Genomic DNA, 19,068 nt, shown 5'->3' with positions numbered 1-19,068 from the left:
CTATGTTTCTAAGTGGAGTTTTAAGATGATTTGGGTGATCATCAGTGTTAAAAACAACCCTCTTATCGTACAAATCTGATTAGTTTTCCCAATCTAGATTATAAACACACATGTTTTTTTCAGAAAGGTATATCTTCTCTCGGAAATATGAGAATATTTTTTGTTCTATCTATTGTTGTAATTCCTCATATTTTTCAAACGTCATGTACGAAATTTGTTTTCTGATCTGATGTATCCGGTAACGTCTCGGCTGAAGAAAGACATCAATAATTAGGTCTCAGTAGGAATTATCGTGGCATGAATCGCATATTGTTTCTTTGGATTTATTTGTCGAAGAGTTGTATCTAGTTTTTTTTGTTAATTTCATTTTTGATTCGGAAAATTTATCCCCAAACGTCAAATGAGTCAAAATTTCTGACTTATTTGTCAAAATAACAGACTTTTAGAATGTTGTCTAATATCTTGAGATTCCAGTGTTTCTTATCAAGTTTATCGTTAATTACTACAGCGTATTCTGAAATTGTGGAAGAACCGAAGAACGCGTCGAGTTTCTAGTATCATTTGCAAGAACTGAGAGATGTCTTAGTAAAAATAGGAAATGAAGATGATTTTGCGCTATTTGCAGTCAATAAATAGAAATAACGGAGAGTCGACATAATTAGACGTAAATTGAAGGTACTGAGTGAAAAGTTCAACAAGAATAGTTGAGATTGTTTGGACGCTAGAGAGAATGAAGGAGAACAGAACAGTTAAGGTGGTATGGGAAACCTAAACAAACAAAAAGTAGAGGAGAGTCAGGCCCAGAAAGAAATTAAATGGAGAAAAAGCAAAAAACATGACTGAACTGGAGACGGGTTAAACAGGAAACAGAAAAATTAAATAGAAAAGAAATATTCCCTCTACACCTATGTTAGCGGATAAGTAAGTAATTTTTGAAAAACTCAATCGAAAGAGTAATTGAAGGGCAAATCTATATCTGTATCACCTTCAAAGTGTACAAGAAATTTTACCAACAGATCAAGAATCGCAGATGATATTTTATTTATTCATTCAAGAAAGATTCATAATAAATTTATTTCATCTATAAAACCTGCTTTACCAGAAGATATACAAACAAGTACAGTGTACTCTGATGCAAATTTGCTCACCCTCAGTAAACCTTTCTCGACACGAGTCTCCGTTCAATAGAAATAATCGACGACTATCTGGTAAATCTCGTTGTTTGAATTGTGACGTGTATTTGATTTTCTTTGGTTCTCATTATTAAACTTAATAAGGATAAATCATTAGTTCTTGGAGACAGTATGTGGTTATTACATGACGAAGCGTCTCCTCTGAACGATCTACATGAACAGTTTCTTGATAAATGAATTGACAGAAGAGCTGACGCTGATTGATTCGTTTTTGGGGAAAAAAGTGAGGAAAAAGATATGCTCCACTCTTGCGAATACAAATGAGACCGACAAATGTCTCAGAAAGTTCAGATCACTCACTTGCATAGGATCAATATCTGCGTTCAAGAGAGCCAACAATTATTTGAAATTAATTTTAGCCTTTGAACTATCGTTGAAATGAATGTTTATCCACTAATTAGAAAAATAAGTATATTTTGGAATTATTTACTTGTTTAGGTTAACGTATTGTGAATCTAGAGATTATAGCGTTCAACTGTAAATAGAAACTTTTTCAAATTAGAGATGTTACTCAAGTTATCTTATTTTGGGTTAAGCTCTATATATATATATACCGAATCGAAAAAGCGATAGACAGACTTTGAAGGACAGAGGCTTTGGTGGTTACCTTTAACCTGCAGTTTCGCAGTGTACCTAACCTCTGAGGCTGGGTTGCTGGCCACGCAGGTAAAATCGCCGGAGTGTCTCGAATCAAGGCTAGAAATGCTGAGGAGGCTAGAATAGGGGTCAAGGGCTGAAACGTTGACGCCGAGGTTAGGCGTCAATGGTTGACCGTCCTTGAGCCAAGAGACCACAAGGGGTGGATCACCTTTACTCACACCGCAGACGGTACGGGTACGCATGCCTTCTGATAGTCCGTCTTGGAAGGAAAAGGGCTCAATTATAGGGGGAACTGAGAGAAAACAAGAGAAACAAACATCAGAGATAGAAAAGAAAAAAGAATTAAAAAAATGCGCAGCACGAGCTGGCGCCGAATTACCATTAACAACCAATTGCTGTGTGTGGGAGACCTCTGCTGCAAGGTTTCTCACTACGCAAGAATAGTTGCCGTTGTGGTCTGGAGAAAGGCTCTCGATCACTAAAATGCTAGTAAATTGGTCCACCTGCGTTATGGACATCATTTGAGCAGGTTCAACGGACCGTCCGTCTTTGTGCCAAGATATTGTTAAAGGAAGATCGCCTTTCGTTACGGAACAGGTTAAACTAGCTCGATCGCCTACATGAAGAGTATCTTCTGCGTAGAACGGGCTAACTTTAGGAGGAACTGTAATTGAAAGTTTTATTACTGAAATAGTTTAATTAAAATTCCTTGAGGTCCCCACAAAGTATAACCTGCAATAAACTGTATTAAATTTTTTGAATTTTCCTCAAGTTTACTATTTTACAAACAATTATAGTATTATAAAATTTACGGTAAAATACAACAAATACTAAGAAAAACTATTTTGACTTTATAGTAAATTTGAGAAATTACATTAAGTTTGCACAACAAATAAGAGAATTTTAGAATTTCACTGTTTTATATATGACTTTCATGATTTTTTTTTTTATTTAAAATAGGCTATTTGACAACATTGGAAATATCACAAAGTAGGTGAAGAACAGATAAATTTAAATTTATATCAAATTTAGGGAATGGATTTTCTATTTTTCAATATGAAATGTATTTTTTTCAAATTCGACGGGAATATTTTGTTCGGTGGTATATTCTATTGACATGATAGATTTCTGGACAGATTGTTGTTTGGTTTCTAAATTTATGCGTATGTAATTTGATGAGTTCGAACTTGGGAAACACTTTTCAAACAATGTATGTCAATTCTTATAACTAGTGGTGTAAATGTGCGTTTCTAATCCAAATTAGAATTGAATAGTGTGATATGTCTGACCAATATATTATAAAATTACACACTCAATAACATTCTGTCATATTTTGCAAGATGCACTATAATTTTTAATTTCTTCTACTTTTACTTTTGGTGCAAAAATTAACGTAACAGATCTCAAAAATATTCTTCTTCGCGTGGAAAGTTCCCAGGCTAATGCAGAACCTACTACGATAAGCTAGTTTTAATTTTGATTGAGCTTTCACTCAAAACAGGCGAACCTCGCATAACTGTCTTCTGCAATTGATATTGAAAGAATTATACCATAAAACGTGGAAATTATCAAGTTGACATTTCAGCAAAATATTTAGAGATATTTTTGAAACCGAATCTGAGTTATACACAAGTCACTGTTTCCGATAGTCATATGTGACTAATTTTAGTTGATGAAAAAGCCGATCTTTCAGCTCGAAAACGCCATAGGGTTTGGAAATCTAGCAATGCTATTGAGTCCTCTATCTATAAATCCATGTTCAACAAAATGGAAATGTTATAAAGTGACGTAGAATCTACTCAAATTCCAGCACAACTAGAATCTTAATATAACAATGGTGTGAAAGCGTAGAAATGACTTACCAGAAATTACTTTCCAAAATTGTTCAAATATAACTTTCAATCATAATTTAAAGTGTAAGACAAGTATGATATAATAACTTACTAGAGAATACACTATTTTTTTCACTTGTTTTCTATATATCGGACTTTTAGGCATATCTATATTTATATTTATAATAGGTGGCACACTATACACCATTAATACATCGTTGTACCAGAAAAATTCAATTCAATATGTGATTCATTATTAGAGAAATATTGTTTTTAGTATAGTTTTGAAAATTTTAACATTAATTTTCATTCAATTAAAGTCTATTTTCCTTAAGTATACCAATTTAATATTATCATTATGTAATGAAGATTTATTAGAAACGATTTTCAAAAATTAATCAAATAGCCTATTTGCTTGGGAGTCTTCATCATACATTACATTTATCTCAATACCAGGAGCACATTTGGATTTATATGCAAAATATCTCCTCAATTCATAATCTTCCTATAACTCAATTCACAATAATATTATTATTTCAAACTTCATTAGTTTCTTCTAACAATATTTTCCTGAGGTAGAAATTTGGTCTACGTTAAATAGAAATAATTTTGGTCGCTAATCAACATTTTCAATAATTTATATCAATATAATCACATCGTAACCTTGCTAAGTTTTTTGCTGATCTAATAATCAAAATTTACGTATGCTGAGGGTACCAGCATGATGTTTCTTAATTTAATCAAAGCTTTTATAAAACTTGCGGAGAAACAAGGGTGACTGAGAACAATAACGAAAACTTAATATACGAAGTATTCTACCAGAGCTTAGGAGAAATCAAAATATATTAAATGGGGTAAAAGAGAACAACTAAAAATAAAGAAATCAAATAATAATAATAAGTTGGTGAATTGAACTCCTTGGAGCTCACGACATGATAAAAGAAAGAAAAAACAAACAATGATCGAGGAAATTTCACAATATTCACAATTATGAAACTATATATTGAACAGCGCATTAATATAAAGTGCTGTATGAATTTGAAAAAAGTGCCCAAGTAGTTAACGAAATGTTTTGTTTGAAAGTGACATACATCGCTTTAGAAAGACCCTTCAATTGAAATCGAACAACATTACTTTCTTCTATTGTGAAGGCATATTATCTGAGCTCTTTTCAACAGGAATAATTGTGAATTTTACAACGGGGATACTGAAAGTTCACGAAAAAATATGTAGAGAAATACATCTGAATAATGATCTATCCACATTCCCGAAAATGCCTTCCAGAAATACTTTCATTCGTGAAATAAACGTTGGGATATCTTCATTACTAGAAAAGATAAAATCTTTTCACGAGCGCTGCTACTTAACTTGATGATTTTTTAAAACTTTAGACGTGGTCTTCCAAAATCGGCTGTTGTGACAGCGATACTGTGCGTAAACTCATATTTCAAGATCATCAAATGACATACCGTGAGGTTCAGGCATAGTCGGGCATTATATCCACTCGCACACATTCAATATTGCATAAACATTTGATTGTTAAAAAGATCTGTTGGTGTTGGATGTCGCATAATTTAATAATCGCTCAAAAAAACTCGCTCTGCTTGATATTCTTATATTTTATCTCTTCTGAATGTGCCTTGAAAGCAGTGCTCACGAAAACAATATAAATTATAAATTTGCGTCGTGTACGTCAAATTCAGTATGGACGTATTAATGTTGATCTCCCAACGTATTTAATAATGCATCGACCCCATCGCAATATATTATTCTCACAAATCGTATCTAGTTGGGGCTGGGCGTTCGATTTATCGTTATTACACGTATTCCATCACGTTTTGTGTAAACTAGGTCATGGTCGATGTGGATCCGTCATCGTTTGGACTCCGATTATTAATAAATTTGTTCTTTTTTAACGAGTATTCCGTTACAATTCTCGCAATATGAAATTGATCGATTGTCAAATATCACGTTTGAAGTACTAGGTACGATTACTTACTTACTTAAGAGTGTTGTAAAACTTATCGTGATTTCGATCTGAGAAAACTATGAATGTTGACTTGATATATTAAAAATATATTGAAAACCAAAAGTGTTTGGTAGAGCGATGAAACCATGATCGTGGTCCATGGTCGTTCAAAATGAAAAATTTTAGGATAAAAAGAAAAGGGAAATGAAAACAAAACTTTAAGATTTTAATTATACTTAAATCAAAGTAATAACATTTTTCTTGGGTTTAAACTAAATTTATCCAAAACTTTTTTCACTATGCAGTCTTGATTTTCCTACAAATCGGTTGCTAAAAAACATCTATGCTGTGCGTAAACTCATAATTCCATACATTCAATATTGCATGAACATTTGGCAGACAAAAAGATTTGTTCGTGTTGGATATCTTTTTCCAATGATCCTTTTATATGACAACAAATTTGTGAATATACAATCATAGCTGTTGCCTTTTCATTGCAGTTTAGAACTAAATCGTTAGTTGAGAAGCAAAAACAAAACGAAAAGAAACCTAAAGCTGTTATTTTCATCAAGCAGATGAAGTCCTGCTCTAGTTTTGTGTTTGTTTGAGTACCTTTTCCAATGGTTATCAAATAGAAGTCAGAACATATTTTTCACAATAACCAATATTGATTAAAGAAGAATATTTCTTCATATGAATCCATTTTATAGGTATCCTTTAAGTCATATAAAATTTCTTGTTCCATGGAAGTATTTGAGGAGATTCTATTTTTACTACGTTCTTAAAGATTCGCCACTTAAGACATGATCTGGAGAAACTCATCTACGGATATATTGATTTTTCTGATTTGTATGAAGTTCCTTTTAAGACAATGAGAATTTTCAAAAACAGAAGAAACATCACGATCGTTTGTATTAACAACAACACCATTTTTAAAAAAATTTTGAATAGTTATAGTTTTTTCAATTCAACACGAATTTTTATTTTTGTTTCGCTCGTTTATTGAAAAAACAGTCTCAAAAGACAAAAACAAGAAAACGTAGAATCTAATATGAAATATAGCGTCAGAGTATCAATATATTGTTCATTTGAACTTATTTCTCGTTATAGTCTACGTGAGAAATAATTTAATAAAACGAATTGATGTTCTGGTTTATATTTGTTGTTATTTCATATTCGTCGAAGTTGTTCTATAAATATGGAATTGAATTGAAGATATGCGATATTTATAGAGCTCTCTGTGCACGAGATAAATGTAACGTTGATGAATATTGATACTATTCTACTGAGAAAACCCTGGATTCAACTTTCTCGTAAAACATAATTATATTTATAATTATATATAAATATAGTAGTTTATAATATCATCCCACCTACCTATAACATTAACTTCCCCACTTCTTCTAGCACTATGTCCTTGCTTGTTCCTTGCCCAACATGTGTAGACGCCGGAATCGGCCTTTTTTTCCACTGGACTGATTACCAGTGTTCCATCTCCGAGTACTTTTTGTCGCAAATCTTCTGGCAACTCTCTTCCTCCCCGTTCCCAATGGATTTCGTCTATCGGGTAGCCGGCCACAGGACACTTGAGTTGAAGGGTTTCGCCAGCAACTGCGGTGACTTTTGGGATTAAGCGGATGTACGGCATTCCTAAGGGAAATAAAAATTTGGTGAATGAATTCAATGAATCCTTTGATTTTATGTTGGAGACATTTATTTGAAATGTAGATAAGAGTCGTATTTTCAGCATTGTGGAGAACAAAATGAATGACACGATTTTTATGGTCATTATAAATGTATTAAATTGGAGGGTAAACGTATATTTTGTCAACTATTGAATTCACATGAAACTGTACGTTTATGAAAGAACAAACCATATAGGATTATTATACATAAAGTAATACATTGATCATAAGGAAAAAATAAGAGGCATTTGCTAGATATTATTCATTAAAACTATTTTCATGTTGGTAACTTCTTAATTATTTGCGTCAGATGAAAGACTACCGAATTCCTTATAGAGAATATAAGGATAACGTTGCAACCTAATTTATGGTTCAGTCTTAAAGTTTCATTAAAAGCTCTTGAATTCTAGATATGATGCGAATTCTTTTTATTAATTCACATAGGGTATCAACTCAAAAACATAAAACTATACTCAATACTTTGGATTCTATAGAAATGTCCATTAATTTCAAACAGTGATAAGAGCTGCTCTCAATCCCCTCTCTAATAAATAAAAAATTGTTGAAAACTGAAGGTTTTTATTCGTCTTTTCAAATCTCCGAAATATTTTATTATGAATCAATTTCATTCTTAGTTGATTGATCTATTGTTTCGTGAAGCAAACTAAAATAATGCTTATAAGATTTTTCTCAATGAATGAAGGTCTAGTCATACTAATCCCAGGATTACAAGCCAATTTTCATCGCTACAGTAGCGATATCTTTGCTTGTTAATATCCCCATTGAGAAAAAACGTAGATTCATTAATAAAGGAAATTATCATGCAAAATATTCTGATTTTTAAATTAATAAAAATCATCGTTGTTTCACAAAGTTTAACTTTTGTCGATGTCGGTTTTAAAAAGTTAATTTCCTTATTATATTGATAGAATGTCTTCAACTGTAATGCTTTTCTCACTGTTTCGCGAGCCATTCCTTCTAGGTGTGCCACGCTGTGAAGTGATGCAGTGGGTTCTATTTGTGCTGATTTATCGAATGACGATTTTTTCTTTTTTTTTTGTGAGCATAGAAACAGTTTCACAAAATTTCATCACATTTATGATTACTATACCGAAAATGGTATGCAAAAATAAAGTAAGAGCGTCATGGAAAAGTAAGATTTAAATAAGTATTTGACTCTCACTAAAAGTATAAATAAAATTTGATTAGGAATAATTATGTAGCAAACAGATGTTATTATTTGGTAAATGTTTGGATTCTGCGATGTGGATCAAGGATTCAGTATGTATTCAATTGATTAGTTTCACTGTTTCATCCACATTTGATAATTATTTTGAGTATATAAGTATGTGCGATTTCTGGGAAAACAGTTAAAAATCAAAGTAAGAATGCTCTACTTCCAAAGTACATTCACCTATATTAACCATTTAAATGAAATGGAAGTCAAAAATCTAGGAATTGCAGTGTTGGGATTATGGATTACGTCCTTACAATGTAAAGAATCAGATAGAACCAACTACTTACAATAATGGTGCTGTGGTTGCCTCTTAACTTAATATTTTGGGTTTGTATATTCTAGTTTATATTTAAGATTATACCTGGTTTTATGACTTGTAGCTCGAAAAACTCTATCTTTACTTGTAGGAAATATTAAAATAAGTTCTTTTACAATGTTGATAATGTATTTACCAGATGTTGTTGAAATAGAAAACATCACTTTCAAAATTATATTAAATTTGAAATATAAAAGTACAATATCTCTTAAAAGAGTAGGATTTTTGCACTAAATATTTCCAGCGAGTGAAAAATGAAGAGCAATTCTAGCAATATTTAAGGCAATAAGACATTTTCAAAAAAACGTTTCAACAAAACTAATAGATCCTATTTTGAAATGTTAGTATAAAGACGATTCTATTTTTTTGTTCAATCTTGAGCGAACCTTGTGTGCAAAAGTTGAAATATAAGAAAACAATCCTTCGTTATTCACTGATTTGATTTCACGATCTCAAGTAGGAAATGATTTTCAGTCGCAGCTGATGCAGTGTTTATCAAAATTTGGAAAATATAAGTGTACTTTCCATTATTATTAGAAAAGATTATTAAATGTATTAAAAATTGCTATCACGAAATATACAGAAATTTAGAGATGGAATTTTCCAAAAGTCTATCTAAGTGTGAACTTTCGTCATTAAAGAATATTTAAGACAATTTCAAGTTTTTTTTCCAAGTTCATGGCATTCGCGGCTATGTCTCTTAATTAATTAATTAATAATTTATACTAAGGCGTAGATGTTCTTCATAACCCGTAAGAAATACAGGCTTTGAAAGAAAATTGACAGACTTTCATACAATTTGCATCCGTTGTCCTAAAATTTAATTTATGAAAACGCTTAAATAATTCTACTACACCCCATAGTCTATTCAAAAAATTTCTTATCATATTGTCAAGCGAAGGTCAAAACGGTGTGATTCTTTATTTATAGAGCGCATCTTTATCTTTTGTCGACGAGAGGTTAAAACTTGCAAGGGCCAGCTGAATTATTTATTATTCTTTAACTGTGAACTGTGATTTTTGTGAAGTTCGTATACGAATTGTCATAATCGTCATAGTCTAGGCAAAAGTAACCGCACCATTGCCTTCGAATTAAAAATACTTTGATGTACAGTGGTTTACACGAAAAAATATGCATCCACCAGAAGCTTTGGCGAAAGAAAACGTTCAGGGCTACCTCGGAAAACCACAACCATTGAAGATAAACGTGCTAAATTGATCCACGACTCACGGGCCCAGATTTACAGTTCAAATCAATGAATCCAAAGATCTCTCCACTGGAGAAACCTCTATCAAAACGTCAAATTAATATTAAGAAGTTGCAGTGGGCTACAGAGCATAGAAAGGGGACGCATGTATAGTGGGGGAGAGTGTGACTCAAAATTTGGGGATTTTGAGTCTAGGAGACGAGTGTTTCTGCGCATGTCAAAGGAAAAACGGATTTAAGATCCATGTATAAACCGTACAGTGAAACATGGCAACGGCTCGCTTATGGTTTGGGATGTTTTGGAGAAAAGGCGACTGGAGCCTTGAAAGAAATTGAACACATTTTGGAAGAAGACCGCTATAAAAATTTTAAAGGGAAATGGAGTACATTCTGGGTAGCGTCTGATCGGTAAAAAATTTATATTCCAGCATGGCTTGGATTCCAAGCATTAATCGTAGCGCTGCAAAGACTATTTGAGAGAATTGGAAAGGAAGAATATACTGACCGTAAAGATTTGGCTATCACAGTCGTCTTAACTCAACCCGATTTGATTTTTTTGTGTTACTAATAGGACAGGAAAGTCAGAAAGTAGTGTCCAACTTCTACTTTACGTCTTTGGAATATCTTAAAAATCAAATTAAACCAAATAGTCTTAACTCACTCTTTGGATATCCTAATTACAAAATTGGTCAACATATATTGAATATTGAATTTCAGTGAGATGGATATTCCGCCTCTTCTACCAATCAACTGCTCTATTCAAACAGGCGTGAAACTCAACTGATCACTGGCCTTCTTAGTAGTCACGGCCATTTAAGTAGCCACTTCCATATTATAGTAGTTGTAAAAGTTTTAAGTTGAGCGCAAGGTCCCTGATCGTCCACTAACTATGTACAATGAGCTCAAGACAAGTCTATCATGAAAGGTAACTGTTCGATGGGCAATGTTCTTTAAGGTTTTGTTAGTCCATACTTTTCAAATATGAAGGAAATTCACAACTCACCAATTAACAACATTCTATCTACTTTATTAACATTTACACTCATTGGAAAGTTATCCAAACATATTTTTAGAAACCAAGGACGTCATATCATTGTTATAATTTATAAAAAAAGAACCTTTTCATATTAGTGTGAAAAATTTGATACATAGTATAACTAAGAAGATTTACCAACCTTCTTTTTCCTCTGTTGAAAACTGGATTTTTATTTTTTATTTTTACACATTCCCGGCCAATTAGAAAGAGCTCTTGCCCAGCTGATACCGATTTTACCTGAAAACTTCGAACGCCAACGACGGCGATGAAATTCATTATTTTTACGAACGTTGGTTTTGTTTTCATTCTTTTAGGAATAAATAGTATTTTATATTTTAGGATATATACAGCTCAAAAATGAAATGCGAAAGTTGCAGGCATTTTTCATACATATAGGTAATACCCTTCTCGGTTTATTGTTAAAGTTGATGCAAATGGCAAGGAGGAATTGAGAAAATATTAAATAAATATTAAGTTTAATTTATTATTTTGAAACCTAAGATATGTGGCACATAACAATGAATTGTGCAGTAAGTGTTCTTCAAATTAGAGTAGAAAGAGCAATAATTTCATTAAAGATACTATTAATAGATTATGTTTGAACAAGAAAAACCCAAACTCAAACTTTGTACATATTATTAAGAATTGGAATATACATAATATACGAATTAAAATAAGAAAGGAAATGTGATGAATGGATATTTAGAAGAGCAAGATGAATTCATATTTTTAAGATATTTACAAAAATAAGTGTTTAAGTATATTTGTAAATGATCTTAATACACATTTTTTAGTAGTAATTATTTTCAGAGTCAATAAAGAACTGAAATGTAGGCCCATTGTTACAGAAATCATGCAGGATTCGATACCAATATCTCAATAAAAAAATTGAATATGGAATATATAGTTTTAGGTATTGAGCTCATTATATCACATACAAATAAAAAATTAATTTCAATTTGTTTTTTTCTGGGTTGTTAAATATAGTGGAAGAAATTATAAATGACAATAAAGATGACAAAACATAGAATTAATTGGGATGATGATATTTAAGGTAAAATCTATTCGTTTTTTGCAACGAAATTTGTAATTTAGAGTGTCCATGGTGTTGTAATGTACTCACGAAGAAGATTTAACAATAGATGGTTCGACAACTTTAATTCGCTACCAAGATGATTTTAAATATTTCAAGAAAAATGTGAAAACAACACTCAGCAAGTTTTCATTCAAAAAGTGTGAAGGAAAATCAATTATTATAAAATAATATTATATTATATTGTTATATATATGTAAATTTCTAATGTGAATTAAAATGATTACAATTTGCTCTTATATAGCATAGAGAATAAATATATTTCGAATCCTTTCCTTTCTAGATAGATGAAAACTTAATGAGATACATTAACATGAATTTAATTATTTGAATGGGAAATGGTTCAAAGCGTTTATTCATTCAATTTACCAAAGTTTTCAGTCAATCAGCGAAAGACTCGAAATACATTGAATAAGTTGAGGAAGTCTAATCAAAGTAATGAAGGTAAGAATTCTCGAAGAAAGAAAAACTTATGAAAACGATCAATTAACTTCTCTAAAGAAAACTGCAGATTTAGTAATTAAACGGTATTGAAAAATTACGAATAGTTGTTTATTTATGCAAAAATTACTGTCGTTTGGCTGTGAACCGATATGAAACGATGTTGATTATCATTCGAAGACTTTTTGCTTGACTAAATCCATTTTTAGTCAAGTGAATATACTGAGAGTTTGACGAAAGAAAATAAGAAAAATTTTATAGATGTGGAAAGAAAGATAATTATTTCAATTCCATTCAAAGAACTTATTCGATTATTATGAAAAATTAGTATGTTCTTGTATCGTATACTAAAAAAATCCCTCCTGGATGAATAGATTGTTCATGTAAATGCTATAAGTTTTATCCATTTTCTGTACTTTGATCAATATATACTTTTTTATTTGTTAAGTTGTTTGTATCGAGTAATAGTTAATTTCTTCTTAAAACCTCAGTAACCCTGACGATGCAACTGACAAAATGGGATGTAATGAATTACTATGTACAAGAGCTCAATAGCTTCATCTTTGTCATTGGAAACGAGTCGTTTTTTCCCCCCCTTAACTAAAATCTAGTATTTCTATTGCGTTTCGAAAGAGATTGTTCAACTTCTACAAATCGATTGTTCACCACAAAATTATCCATCGACATCCACAGAAATTTATTGCAAACTACTCGCAATCGCTATGGCGGATGTTAAACAGATTATGGCTATTGTAATGGCGTATTGTAATCCTGGCGCAAAAGATACCTTTGCGCAACTCCTCTATAGTTTTCCTCCGTCATTTTGGAAAAAGTTGGCACGAATCTCAAAATAGTAAGGATCATTTTAGCGAGGTTCATTATATCGAAATTCAGTTGGTGAAATGTCGCTATATCGAGGTTCAAAGGCAAAGCTAGTCAATATTGGTCGGTGTATAACTTGCTGATGCTGCATCATGATATGTGTAGAAAATAAAATGAAACTCCCATTCTATTTGCCACAACCCGATATCTGGACACGTGTTGATACGATATCACGTCTAAATTGGAATTTCTTGAACTGTTGATATTCATACTGAACACAGTGTTTACACTACAGCCTCACCAACATTACTTTTAGCGATTTCAATGCTTTCAAATACATCCAACAATTTATTATTGGATTTTTCGGTCCGTCCATATTTCAAATTAGCTAAGTGCTCTTTAAACCGGACAATAACGGATCTCTCGGTCTGCCCAATATACTTGAACAGGATTGAAAGGTACCTGTGCAAATTTTTCTTGTTTTTCATTTTGAGTTTGGAAAAAAATGGTTTCACATAGAGATTTCTTAAATCTTTCATTCACAATTTTTTTATGCATCTCTCTATGTTAAGTGTGAAAGTGAATTGAACGATGTACCTGGAAATGGAGACTGGCCATTTTATGTTGGATACAATGGAAAGATTCAACCGGAATGTACCTGCACGTAGCAGTGTTTTTCCTAAATAGATCAAGTTTCAAAATGAATTCGTCTACTTTTTCCTTTTTCGTATTGAATATGGTGAGAATATCATCCACATATCTGTACCGTACCCTGGGAAAATACTGAGACTCTTGACTTATTTGCTTTTCAAAATAACTAATGAAAGGTTCAACCATAAACGGTGATAGACAGTTGCCCATTGCAGCTCCTTTATCTTATTTGTAGAATTCATCTCTGAAGACGATAGCTTGGTTATCGAAACGCGCGTCAAGTAGTGTAATTGTGAGTGTTGGTGTATTGTGGAGTGAGTTTTTTGCTTTGATAACATGGAAGGAAAACGCAGATAGTTTAATAAACTAGCAGCTATATTGAGCTATATCTTTTTTAACAAGAATCCACAAAATTTCTTTATACGGAGGTTCTAGCTAAAAAAACTTGTTGTATAAAGGTAAGTTTAGAGGAGATTTGTTTATACAGGATCATCAAAAATTCTTTACCTCATGGACAGTTCTAGGGGATTTGAAAAAATTTCGTTATATGCAGGAATTCGTTATATCGAGATTTAATGTAATTGTGGCTCTCCTTTGCCATTGATGTGCGCAAATTACTTGAAAATACAGGTGGCATGACTTCTATTCAAATTTTTTCATTATCGATCTTATTTAAATTTACGCTACCTTTTCAATTAGTCATATGATACTGCAGATTTTCCTAGTGCATCCATCAAATCTTTGTTAATTTCCGTTGAGGTGAACTTTTGTGAACGTGGTTAATTAATCACCGCGCGTTTCTTGACACAATTCATTTTAACACTGAGAATTTGGGATTTGTACAATGGGCACGCTTCAATAGGTTCAGAGTTGTCAGTTTCTAGCTCGAGTCTATAAACAATAGTGTCATGTGATAAAAGATAATTGTTTTGACTTATAAATGAGACAGGATCGGAGCAAAGGTATCAGTCGTCGTAGATAAATGATTGAAGATCGAGTTGCTATCGTTTTTTGCAATATTTACAGCACAGATTCTGAACGTCGTATTATTTCTCTCTTGTATGATAGTTTGCTTTTTCGCGCAGATATTACATTTGAAGTTTCTGCCACTTTTTATCGGGTTAAACTAAACTCTTCGTCGATGCTTATATTTTGATTTAGAAACATATAAAATTTGAATAACTCATTCGAATGGTTTTTTTTTAAATTAGTTAACAAAACATAAAACAAAACATAATAACATAAGCCTGCGATGGGTTTACAATAGGGGCAGTCGGGGAAGTGCCCATGGCGGCAAATTTTTTGGGAAAAAAAGTTTTTTTTAGTCTTATCAAGATTGCTCAATATCATTAATTGATTGTATAAATTAATAATTTTCTGTTTAATTGATAATCAAGAAATTATTTTTAGTAAAAATTAATAATCAAAGATACAAATAACTACGAATTGAAGAAATTGAATTTCTATTTATTTTTGAAAAATTGATGTAATATGATTATGCGTCACTCTTAGTGCCAAATTTATAATTGTTAGAAAAAAACACAAATATGAGGATATATTGAAAAATTCTTAGCCTACAATAGAACCAAACAAAATTTCAATGTCAAAATATTTTATTACTTAACATATTTTCCTCTTACTTGGATAGATTTATTACAGCGAACTTGCAACATCTCTAGACCTTTCAAAAAAATGTTTCTTCTTGCTCTGCAAACCTGACCTCCACAGCTTTTATTACCTTCTCGTTGGAAGAAAATTTACGATCTTTTAAATTTTTTTTCAGTTTAGGAAAGAGATGATAGTCAGATGGAGCCAAATCTGGTGATTAAGGGCGGTGTTCTAGTAATTCAAACCCTAAATCACGAATTTTTGTATGGCAACATGAGATTTGTGTGCAAGGGCGTTGTCCTTCAAAAACAAAACACCTTTGGATAGCTTTCCGCGTCTTTTCTCTTTAATTTTTTCCCGTAGAGTGGTCAGTAATATCGAATAGAAATCTCCAGTTATTGTTCTACCCGTACTTAAACAATCAATCATGATTACTCCATGGCAATCCCAAAAAACTGTAGCAAGAACTTTTCCAGCAGATTTTTGGACACGAAACTTATTAGGTCTTGGAGAACCAGAGTGTCGCCATTCCATCGATTGTTGCTTTGTTTCTGGATCGTAGAAATGTATCCAAGTCTCATTCATAGCAACAATTCGGTTCAAGAAGTCTACATCGTTTTCAAATCAAGCACAGATCGAACGCGATGCTTCTACCCTTGCACGCTTTTGGTCAACATTCAAACATTTGGGGATCCATTTTGCAGCAATTTTTCTCATATCCAAATTGACGTGAACTATATGATGAACGCGTTCGTGTGAAATATTCACTGCTTCAGATATCCGTTTTAGCCCAATTCGACGGTGAGATAAAATCATGTCATGAACTGCATGCATTTCATCAATATCCAAAGAGTTATAAATAAAAAACGAGTTCATATATTGCTCGTTCCAGACTCCAGAATGGTCATTAAAGTTTGGAATGTTGCATTGAAATTGATAGGGGAACTGTTTGGTTGCAGCAGCAGTAGGTGGAAAAGCGTTTTCATTAGAACTATTTCAGTAGTTAGCATTGATCTTCGTTTATTTCTTTCAAATGGTGGTTCTTTGCTAACGTCGCAATGCTGCAGAATAAACAGCTGCATTGATAATTAAAAACTCCCCACGGAAATTACCTTTTTGGTGTCAAAACACGGTATCCAGTCTTGTGATAGACACTTTTGTTTCCAGCGTGTCGTACTCGTTAGGCAAGGTGGTCTGTAATGACATACGTGGTTGACTTCTTCATGAAAATTATTTTGTCCAGCTGTAAACCACCATCACTAATGCAATGTTATATTCTGCAATGTAGCGAAATAAACTCTCGTTAAAAGATTCCCAGAACTGGACTCGTCAATTAAGCAAATTGTAATTTTTCTCAATTTCACTTTACCTAAAGAACCTTCTCAAAATTCGTCATCAGCTTTTGGACTATTACGTTTATTAACAATTTCAGCACGTTTATACTGATAGCAACACAAAATTTTTGTAGTAATCCTTAACAACAAGATTAATGTTTAGTCTGAACAGAAAGAATATTCTTATACTCATTTTCTATCTTTTTCACTGTCGAACTCAAGATTTAAACTTTTACATGCCGTAGCTGTTGATTGATGAACAATTTATACCAGAAGTTTCTATTTTTTGTTTGTAGTTTGATTTATGACTTAAAATTCAAATGACATCAATGCATAATACAGTTTCTTATAGGAACGAAGTATCTTACAATCAAATCAATGTGACAATTTTTATGTCTCGCTTCCAGAAGACTTTTGGATTAACTGTTAAACACTTATGTAAGTATTTTAACATATAACAAGAATAGTTTAATCACAGTATACATCAAAACTATTTATATGGAACATTTTTTAAAAGAACCGATGTATGTATTTGATATTAATATTCTTGGCTTTCCAGGCACTGCTAGAGCTTCTTATTTCGACAAATATGCAGCAACATAGAAATATATCGCCTACTTCAATAGTGCCATATCAAAAAAAAATTGACATTTTCCGTCCAATGTATACTTTATGATGTTTATAGAATTTAGTAGTGCCCTATCATTAGTACTAACAGATTCCGCGTGAGACGCCAAGTGTCACTATTACAATGAGTTACTCGCAACTGCAAGAACCATGAACAGTGTCGTACGCCACTATGTCATCTCATTTCGACGAGAGTTGTTACAAAAATCGTCAAGGATAATTTGATAGCGACAAGATTATTTGCGTGAGATAAAAGACTACCGAAGTTCTAATAGACGAATGGGCTGAAAAAGGGCTCAGTCACGTCTGATTCCCTGTTTGAACCAAACTCCTTTACAGGCAGGTACATTTTACTCGTCTATTTACGTTTTATAATTTAATATTCAGTTGTAGCAAGTTAACGAGTTATAATAATGATTTTTTCCTAACTCACAGGACTATAATTAAGTGCATCTGTCTAAATAATAACGGCGTACAATGCCGTTCAGTTAATAATGATTCGATTGCCTTTTAACGAATACTTTCTCGCATAAAATATCCATATTTTTAAAAGTATTTATGAAATAATAAATTCATAAAATGAGGTATTCGCGCCCATGGTACATCAAACAAAATTGTCGGGAAGGGTTTTTAGAATCTGCAATTGATATTTATGATATGCTATGCTAGATTCATAGATTTATTTAAGTTTAAACACAACTTTGGTTGTTGTTTTAGTTTGAACATTTTCGGGTTTGTTATTTTCTTACAATCACTTAAATTACAAATAGTCTTATTTTGTTCCTACCTCAATAAGTCTAAATAAAATGAACATCAACAGTAATGCCATATCACTCAAAAAAAATTTTTGGAAGCTGCCTGTAGATTTTACATTACATCTTACATCACTAATCAGGAAAGATATGTTCAAAGTGTATCTGTACCGAATTTGGTATGCGTAGGTCCCAAATTAATTGATCCAGGAAACATTTCATTTACAATCGTTTTTGTTTTGGCTTTCCCATAAAATTAGCATTTATGAGCTTCTAGCACTAATGAAATAGGGGTGCGATATCTTCTTTGAAAACTATTCATTGCAGTTCAAACTTTCAGCTCATAACTTTTTAATGCACTTTGGAAAGCGTGATGAAGTATGTGGACTTACATGAAATAAGCTTGATTATATTTTCATCTTTCTAAATTGTTTTTTGATAACGAACCTGACTTTCACCACTTGGAAAAGAACCAATTCTCAGCTTATATTCAATGTATGCAAAAGTATTCTACGGCTAACAATAAAGTACAGCTCTTAAATCAGATTAATCTATCAATATAGCCCCTATATCATTATTATTGCATGTTGAGTTGAGAGAATTATGTATGAGAGCGTTTTTGAAAAAAACTTACTTGATGAAAAACCTGTTAATAATAAATTTATG

At 32.2% G+C, this 19,068-nt stretch overlaps 1 protein-coding gene across 5 annotated transcripts in view; it reads right to left on the bottom strand.

Moving 5' to 3' along the window:
• Window positions 1–19,068, bottom strand: part of LOC130896195 (cell adhesion molecule Dscam2) — a 260,584-nt gene that overhangs the window by 82,765 nt on the left and 158,751 nt on the right. For 2 of the 5 annotated variants that reach the window (XM_057804113.1, XM_057804114.1), the window contains exons 11-12: window positions 6,972–7,244; window positions 2,173–2,457 (exon numbers count right to left, since the gene is read on the bottom strand). In XM_057804113.1, the coding sequence (XP_057660096.1) occupies window positions 2,173–2,457; window positions 6,972–7,244 (558 nt within the window). Of the gene's footprint in view, window positions 1–1,800; window positions 2,086–2,172; window positions 2,458–6,971; window positions 7,245–19,068 lie in introns of all 5 variants that reach the window. The other 3 variants (XM_057804112.1, XM_057804115.1, XM_057804116.1) reach the window with 2 other exon arrangements.

The sequence above is a fragment of the Diorhabda carinulata genome, chromosome 7 (assembly GCF_026250575.1).
Source record: "Diorhabda carinulata isolate Delta chromosome 7, icDioCari1.1, whole genome shotgun sequence".
Taxonomy (NCBI): domain Eukaryota; kingdom Metazoa; phylum Arthropoda; class Insecta; order Coleoptera; family Chrysomelidae; genus Diorhabda; species Diorhabda carinulata.
This window is presented reverse-complemented; position numbering and strand designations above follow the sequence as displayed.